Source organism: Ctenopharyngodon idella, chromosome 8 (genome assembly GCF_019924925.1).
Source record: "Ctenopharyngodon idella isolate HZGC_01 chromosome 8, HZGC01, whole genome shotgun sequence".
Taxonomy (NCBI): Eukaryota; Metazoa; Chordata; class Actinopteri; order Cypriniformes; family Xenocyprididae; genus Ctenopharyngodon; species Ctenopharyngodon idella.
Window position 1 is genome coordinate 11,104,166 of NC_067227.1, and position 9,207 is coordinate 11,113,372.

A 9,207-nucleotide genomic window follows, 5' to 3' on the forward strand; every position below is an offset into this window, starting at 1 on the left:
TTCCTATCTTTTTCTTTATCCTTCTGAAAACAAGGTTACCAGAAATGCGACAATTCTCACTTCTTAATTTTTTTTGTATCCCTCTCTACCCTCTCACTCTTTTTACCTTTCTCTTAGTCTGTCCGTCTCTCCCGTCCTCGACAGGTTCAACTCATTCAGGGAAAAAATGCCACCCCCACCCCCACTAGCCCCACCTCCCCTACTGCTCCCACACCAGTGGCCATGAGCCCCGGAGAGGAGATTCAGATGACCTGGACGGACGAAACGGAGAAGACCAATAACCCAGCTGTGGCCAACCCTGAAAACATAAAGGATATGTTCAACATGAAACCGTGAGTCAAGATAATGACAGTCTCTACTAAGTATATATTGTGTCAGCTATAATAAATCAATAAAAAAATGTAAATTAAAAATACATATGGTTTTTGATCAATAATTGCCCGATAAATGAAATGGCACATCCTTACCTTTGTAGTTATGGCTAAAAAAAAGTAATTGAGGTTGTTTTTTAATTACGTTCATTTTAAAATGTGGTTGAATTTGTGCTGTTCCTGTATTTCTCTGTTCACTGGGTTGTTCACCATTATTTTCCTTTGCTCATGCCTCAGGGAATGGGAGAACCTGTGAGTACTCTTTCAAGATAACACTAATGCTACGTCCTTCAGATTATTTTAAAAACATGGCACACTTAATTATCACATATGAACGTATGCTTCATATCTCTCTGATAAGCAGAAACATGCTAAAAATGTAGTCATATCAAGAAACTTCACATTCACAAAAAGTCTTTGCAGTGCTCTGCGTATGATGTTTTATACAGGAATCAGTCGAATGTCAGGCGCATGCACCACGCGCAGAAGCTCAACGAGGTCATCGTGAAGAAGTCACAAGAAGCGAAACTAGTCCTGCTAAACATGCCTGGACCTCCTAGGAACCGCACTGGAGAAGAGAACTGTATCCTTTTTCTTCTAAAATAAAATCATCTGTCTATCTGACTTAAAACTTTTTACAGTGAAGTTACTTCCTGCTTGTGTATGACAGTGCTGCTTTCATGTAAATGTCAAAGTTAGCCTCTTAACTTCTGACACACAGACATGGAGTTCCTCGAGGTCCTGACTGAAGGTCTCAACAGGGTCCTGCTCGTGCGTGGAGGTGGACGTGAGGTCATTACCATCTACTCTTGAGGGGCTCAGCTCAACCACCAAATATTCCTCACCTCTTGTCCCTCACTGCATAAACGGAACGTCCCAGTAACCCCTACCTACACCATGAGCAATAACGCCCCAGCACATATCAGATGACTTTGCACTACATAGTCTAAAAAGACACCAGCTTAGTAGATGTCACTTCTTCCACATTATTATTATTATTATTAAGTTTAATCCTTCAATCATTCAATCTATATTCCTCTTATTGGCCTCATTCTCACCTCAAAAACTCAACAGCTTACATTACACATAGATCAGTAAATGATCGAGTTGGTTTTTATTACGACATTCTGACTAATTTCCAAAACCACATGTTCTCCAGTGACACCTGACCAAATACTCTGATCCATCTAAACTTTATCTAATATTATATATATCTTAACAAAATACTTTTAAGGGGCAGTCACACTAGATTTTAAGCATGCGAAACAACAGTTTTATATTTATTTATTTATTTATTTTGTGTGAACCTCAAAAACAGTCAATTTTAAATGTTGAAAGGTTTTCAGTAAGCATTACAAACCATCCAGCTTCTTTTAAATTTGTATGTAAACTTCAGAAGTTTGGGGTCGATAAGGTTTTTGAAAGAAGTCTCTTGCGCTCACTAAGGCTGCATAGTACAATAAAAACATTGAAATATTATTACACTTTCTATTTGAATATATTTTAAATTGTAATTTATTCCTGTGATGGCAAAGCTGAATTTTCAGAAGCCATTACTCCAGTCTTCAGTGTCACATGATCCTTCAGAAATCATTTTAAAATGCTTATCATCAATATTGAAAACAGTATTTGTGGAAAACATTAAAAATGCATGTAATGCATATAAAAGTCACTTTTGTTTAATTTAATGTGTCCTTCCTAAATAAAAGTATTAATTTCTTTTTAAAAAAACCTTACCAACCCCAAACTTTTGAATGGTACTGTATACGGATGATGAAAAATTCCCAAACTAAAAGTTTCCTCCACGTTTTAATATAAATATGACATTTAAATCAAATTATTTTATTGCTACTTTTGAACAGGCAGCTCAAACTATTAGAATTCGTCGAAAGAAGTTTATACACAAGTCTGCGTTCTTCCATGTTCGTTTACATATGAATGTACAGTAAGTGAATGAAACTCAAAATCTAGTGTGACTGCCCCTTTAGGCTTTATATTTTGTTCCTATACTGTCACTCCATTGTTTTACTGTTCATCATAGGGTAAATAGAGCGGAAACTTTCTTTGTTGAAAACAAGTCTTCCAGTGTACCACGTAATTGTCTGAGGTGTGTTTTTACACCAAGGACAGAATTGACCAGGGTTTAATGTGAGCCAGTGTTTAATGTAAGCACTGCTGGATCAATGACTATCAGCTTTGCCCTTGACCATCTGCATGTCCTCTGAATACATCAGCCTTTTAAGAGTCATATACTGTACGATTTGAGAGGGCTGGACCGCTTGTGTGCGTGCGTGCGTGTGTGTGTGTTTGTACTGGAGTAGATTTAAAGGGGTTTTATAATATTGGAGGGTTGATGGATATGTTTATTTCACAAATATGTTCACTTGATCCATGAAATGGAAAAATATCATCAGCAAACATGAATTATATTGCTCAGTCACACACGTGTACATACTGTGGAGAGTCTAAACAGAACTGCTGTATAATTGAAAACCCATATACAGTTCAAATATTCCATAAAGATATAATCCCGAATAATCTCATTTAATAGTAGAATTACATATATATCTTAAGGGAATGTAAATAGAAAAGAATTAGTATTTATATTTCAAATATTTATTTACAAAGAAGATTATTTATTCATTCAGCAATTTTCGATTGATTGTAATCATGGAAAAACATGGTATTCAAGTACATCTCTTGCCAAATCACAAAATATAAATCGTGCCATATGAGAGGAAAAACATTTTTAAAAAAAACCGAACCAATCTTTGCATTTTCATATAGAAAAGGACAGTGCTGGGTCACGGCATCAAAACATATCATGTGTCTGATATTACCAGTTGCAGATGCAGTTTTATTCTAATGAAATCATCCTTTTTCACCTAATCAAATGTGTGAACAAAAGCATATTTTAACTGCATAGCATTTTAAAATCATGTCTAATGTTTGTCATGAATGTCTGACATCTTCGTTTATTTTTACATTTGTAAAGACGACACTAATTTGCTACATTTAAGCAGCATCTGTGAGCGACTGATGCGGACTGTTCAATTCACGAGCACGAGCATATTATTTAGTTCATGTGTAGTAGAAATAGAAGATATTAAAATCATTTATCTAAAGAACTATTTTATTTTTTTGTAAAATTGCAACGATGAAAAAAAGGAATATATTAGATTACTAAATAGACTAGTAAAATATCGTCTTGTGTAACTGTGAGACTTAAAATGAAAATAACTAAATGTATGTTTTAAACTTTAAAATTAAATTGTGCTGAGGTTGCTGCTACCTTCATAAAAATGTAAATATATATTGCACTCCCCCAAAACATAAGACTTAAAAAACGAAAGAAAGAAAAAAAACAATATTTATAGATGTTTTTTGCATTTAAATCGAAAGTGTATTTACATTCAGACGCCCAAATGAGTTGTGAATAATTTTCACAAATGTTTTACAGGGTTTTGAGTACTACAACTCAAAGACAGGCAAAACGACTCAGACCGCCAGTCTGTCCTTATACTATTCAAGCATACCTCATCTTTCCTCATTTGTGGTCATGTCAAAGTTCACACTTGTAGTAGAAAGGTAGTGTGTAAAGGTTGTGGTCTATAAGTTCATAGAAGTGATCTATCAGTATTCTAGTTATGCTCAACTGATCTTTTTTATCCAAAACAGAAATTGCAAAGTATGTAATAAGTGCTACCTATCATAATTCTTCCAAGTTTATTGCTTATGTACTAAAATGGTAATCTTATCTGAAGGAACTTTTGCATTGCTGTACCGTATATGTTAGAATTTACAACACAAAAGACGAGTTTGGCTTCTTTGGAGTCCTATGCAATTACAGTTTAGTAAGTTCTTTGAGGATCTAAAATTACTTTCTACTGAATTGTTTATAGTGGTATAGGTATTGAAATCAGAGCTTCCGTATCTGCCAGGGTGACTTGCAGTTTTATGAGAACTTTCCACATTATTTAAAATCATGCAAAGAAAAACATGCTGGGACAATGTCGCGATTAAGCCATATTGGCTGTTGGATAACAGAGGTTTCACTCTGCGGATGACAATGATGTCTGAAGTCCCGTTCATCATGAAGTATAGAATATCTGAATTGAATTCACATTGATGCAAAGGGCTTTTCGATATCATTTTATCAGATTCGTCTTATCCTTCCCCAAGGCTGAAGACATAAAGAAGTGTCATAAACCTTGTGTTGTATAGCATGTCGTTCCTTATCTTCCCTTGAAAGGGGCGGTAAACTCAAAGTCACCCCAAATTGGCCAAAGCATAACTAGAAATAAGCACTGTGAAAATTCAAAGTTTCTTTCTCACATATTTACATTCAATCACATTTGTTGGTATTTTTATTCTTATTTCACATCCTCGCTGTGGAGCACTGTTGTAGGGAACCTGAAGTAAACACCTTTAGGGCCGGTTCACACAGAACGCGCATTTGCTTTTAAGAAGAACAGGTCAGTGGAGCAGAAAAAGGTCTAGTGAGAATAACTTATTTTAACTTTTTTAGAACGCTGCGACATGCATGAGATTCTGCAAAAGACACAAGCGAAACTGTCAAACACATCCATCTAGCGCATGTTTACATATAAAAACAATGGAAAAGTAGCGCGGTAATATGGAAAAACGCGTTCTGTGTGAATGGCCCCTTAGGGTCGGTTTACACAGAACATGCTTTTGCTGTTAAAAACACAAGACGCAGGTCAGTAGAACTAAAAAAAGCGTAAAGTCTAGAGACGCGTTTTAACTAATTTTAATTTGAGCGCCGCGTATTTAGAATGCAGCGTCATGCGCAAGACGTTGCAAAAGATGCGAGACACGAGCACAAAGGTTAAAGACGTTCGTCTAGTACGTGTTTACATTGAAAAATAATGGAAAAGTAGAGCAGTGGAATGGAAAAAACGTGTTCTGTGTGAATGTGCCCTTATGCTGTATTCACATGGGGAGTCGGCATCAACGCTTGACGGAGGGCGTGTCTGAAGCTTGGTGCTGACGTGACCGTCATAGTGACAACAGCCAATCACATTATTTCCGGTGTTGCATGAACGCAATTGGCTAGCGACTGCTCTAAGGCTATTTGCATATGGCGATCTAATTGGCTGACGCCTGCGTTGGCGCTTGAAAAGTTGTGAAATTTTCAACTTCTGCCTCGACGTGACGGAACCCACAATTCAGTAATTAAGTAAATGAGAAGCGTTGACGCCGACGCCCCGAGTGAATGCAGCGTTAGAATGCATATAGATGAATCATAATGTTTTTTATGCAACGTTGACATGTAACTATCCTGCAACAATGGTATAGACTGCAACAGTCTAGTTCCAGAAGTAAAAACTCCCTTCATTTTCTCCATAGGGAAATTGATTTTCAACGACCTTTTGTAAATTTTTTGTAAACCTTTAAAGATATCTTACTGTGATCTATGAGGTTAATTGAAGCCGTCAGCCCACATTATTTCAACTTAGTATTAAAATAATCATGTTTAACAGTGGAATTCGTGGTGAAAAACTACATTACCCATGATGCTGTAAAGAAAATTCCAGTCAGAGTCGAAACAACCCCACGCACTCCCACTGCGCATGAAGTCTCCCTACACTCTCAAAATATTCAAATATTTCAATATATATTATAGATTTAAATATTTCTCCATTGTTTTTAACTTGATTATGCTGTTCGCAATGCTTCATGGGATTGTAGTTCTTTTCCTCACTAAAACCGTTAAGTACACAGTCTTGTACCTTTTGTATTTTTGTCCGATTTTTAAATACTTTGTGTTATGATTCACCTCGTAGTTGGTTGGCTTGGTTCATGGCTCATAATGGTTTAACGAAGACTTTTTTGAAATCCTTATGGGAGAAATGAATGGAAAAAATACTTCAGGAACCAACGCTGCTGAAAAAGTGGGCGGGCACTGTTGCGCTCTGTACTGGTATAACGCAGTTTACTAGTCGACTAACAGGGCTTATAAAATAACCAGCGAATTGAATTTGAAATTGCAGGTGTTTCAGAATGTGCTAATGATTATTTAAGAGTGATTGCTGAAGCGGCGTGTGTGAAAATGTGTTCAAATGCAATATTGAGAATGCTGACTCATATAGAATGGGCTGTTTAGCCAGACTTGATGAAGTTAATCAATGGGAAGAGAAGTTGCCACAGTTGATTTATCCTGTGTATTTGGGATATACCATACAGAAGGGGCTTTGCAGTTACTTTAGATCGGCAGAAGTTGTTCATCTTTCATTCAGTGCTCCTGATTCCCGTTTCAGCATGTTGGTGTTTTAACCGAAAATCTCCAGCCCTCACCTTCAATTTTTAAGCACTGATTCTGACTTTCTAATGGCAGCGTACATCTTCTGATGCTTCTGAAACTTTCCCAACAGTGTGTGCAAGAGCGTTTCTACACAGCTGACATTTCTACATAGGAGGGCAGTTTGACACTTTTTTGTATGGTAGTCAGTGTAGATCCAAAGACAGTGATCTTGATTAGTGATGTGCTTTATGTTTTCTGCTTCGGTTCTCACAAGGAGTCAAAGTGGCGCGTGTTTGTGAGCGTGACTGTAACGGGGAAAAAGGTGGAGTGTTTCTGTTTCTTTACGTATATGACTCTGTGACATATCACTTTATTGGAAAAAGAGAGGTTAAACCGTGGCAGTTGCTTTTGTAAATATATGACACATTATAGTTATCTTAGCCTAGCTGTTTAATTTGTGTGTCCATGCAAGTTTAATATTTTAAAAATAAATAGAACATTGTGTCTCAATTGTGTTATATGAAAATATATTTAAACTAGATATCTTAAATTATTGTTTTATCTTGTCAAAAGCTTCTATGTTCTATGAATAATGGTTTCTCTGGACCATTTTATAGACTTGTCTGCACAAAATGCAATAAAGTTCAAGTCATTTATTACAACTATTTTTGTGTTTTCATTTGTAAGCGAAAGAAATCATTTGTTGTTTATTCTATGATGTGGAGTCTTGAGTGAGTTTTCTTCTCAGAAATGTAATTTTTATTAAAACATATTTAATTCAGGATAACGGAGGGACTGTCCTCAACTTAAACTAAATAAATAATCAAATTTCACTTGATGTATGTTCCTCAGACCCATTTTTTAGTATTTGCTTTATTCTGTTTCTTAGTCGAATAAAAGAACATGAGGATGGCACACTGAACTGATATAAATAACTGGCCCCTTTTCCTATCATCTAATTTCAGTAGTGTGTGATGCTGTTGCATTTTGTGGAATAATAAATGATACTGCAGCATAAAGAAGTTCAATTCAACTCCAAATATCCACATTGTCATGGCATTTAAAGAGAAATTTTACTATCTGAAGAGCTCCATGTTTTTGAATTAAAAGTCTCTTTTATCTTTATATGTGAATAAAAGCCTAAATTCAATCTGTTCACCATATAAAGCAGTCATGTCTCTTCAGAAAATTTGGACTAAACCGCTCAATTCATATGGATTATTTTTACAATCTCTTTATGAACTTTTTGAAGCGTCAAAGTGGTAGTTGAGTAGCTGTCAATAGAAGGACAGAAAGCTTGCAGATTTCATTAAAAATAACTTCTTTTGTGTTCCGAAGATGAACGAAAGTCTTACGGGTTTGGAACGACACGAAGGTGAGTAATTAATGAGAATTTTCATTTTTGGGTAAACTAACCCTTTAAAACTTATGAACTTTTTTTAAGACCTGCTCAAATAAAATTAATTCCATATGAGGGTAAAATGACTGGCCTGTAGGCGCTATCTACTGTAATAGTGATTGGTGTTACTCGCACAAAATGTAAATACAAGTACTATACTGTTTGTGTTAAAGTTAAAAATATCTGATCAATGGTGGGCGAAGATAGTGAAACTAGCCTTTGCCAACAGGGTTGGCTATTTGAACTCAGTGTAAACAGATACTACCTGAATGCAAAGTGTTAATATGTTTAAACAAATGTACCTGTAATGTGCTTGTTCAGTTGACATTTTACAATGTTGTTGAGAAAAAAACAAAAGTCAAGATAAAAAATATTTAATATGTTTGCCTGAAACTGTTAACAAAGGCAGGTATGCGCAGTTTCACACATATTTCACCTTAAACATGTCAGCACGGCTATAATAAAAACACTTTTCTAAATCCTGTATTCAGATTTATCAGTTGTGTTGTTTGCAATCCTTTACTTCTTTCATTTAAATTTCAGCGTTTTCCTGTAGCGCAAACATTGGAGCATGGCATTAGCAAAGATCATGGGTTCGATTCCCAGGGAATGGATGAACTAATTTCTAGGAAAGAAAGAAATATACCTTGAATGCAATCTAAGTTGTTTTTGAAAAAGGGATCTGCCAAAAATGGACTGTTTTTACAATTATGGGTTTCAGAAGAAGTCATTATAGGGTAAACTTTTATAGTGGTGAATGGACACTACAACAAATATAATGTTTGTGTTCCCATTTGCCTCGATAGCAAAAGAAAGAACTCACAATGGTGTTTCTATGACTTTCCAAAAAAGGAAAAAAAATATAGACAGAATGATTTCTATGGTCAGATGAGAGAAAATCTTTCAATTTTCCATCACTTCCTTTAGCCGTTATATTAGAAACACCCTTGGAGCAGCTTTAACCAGTTTTCTGTAATCTAATGCCAAGGTAAGAAAACAAAGTACAGCGTTATGAATGTACATTATTTGAAAAATAAGAAAATATATCTTTGCTATATTCATGATGTTAATAACTATGGAAACACGTCATCACAGTCTGAAAAGGGCCCATCGTGGATCAAGATGTCCCATAAATAGTCTCAAGGACTTCTTGCATCTTACGTACACAGAAT

At 35.6% G+C, this 9,207-nt stretch overlaps 1 protein-coding gene across 1 annotated transcript in view; it reads left to right on the forward strand.

The window, feature by feature from the left end:
- Window positions 1-7,298, forward strand: part of LOC127517277 (solute carrier family 12 member 5-like) — a 72,049-nt gene extending 64,751 nt beyond the window's left edge. The window contains exons 23-26 of the mRNA XM_051902646.1: window positions 145-332; window positions 609-623; window positions 821-954; window positions 1,093-7,298. Coding sequence (XP_051758606.1) covers window positions 145-332; window positions 609-623; window positions 821-954; window positions 1,093-1,184 — 429 coding nt within the window. The 3' untranslated portion in view covers window positions 1,185-7,298. The remainder of the gene's footprint in view (window positions 1-144; window positions 333-608; window positions 624-820; window positions 955-1,092) is intronic.
- Window positions 7,299-9,207: the final 1,909 nt, after the last annotated feature.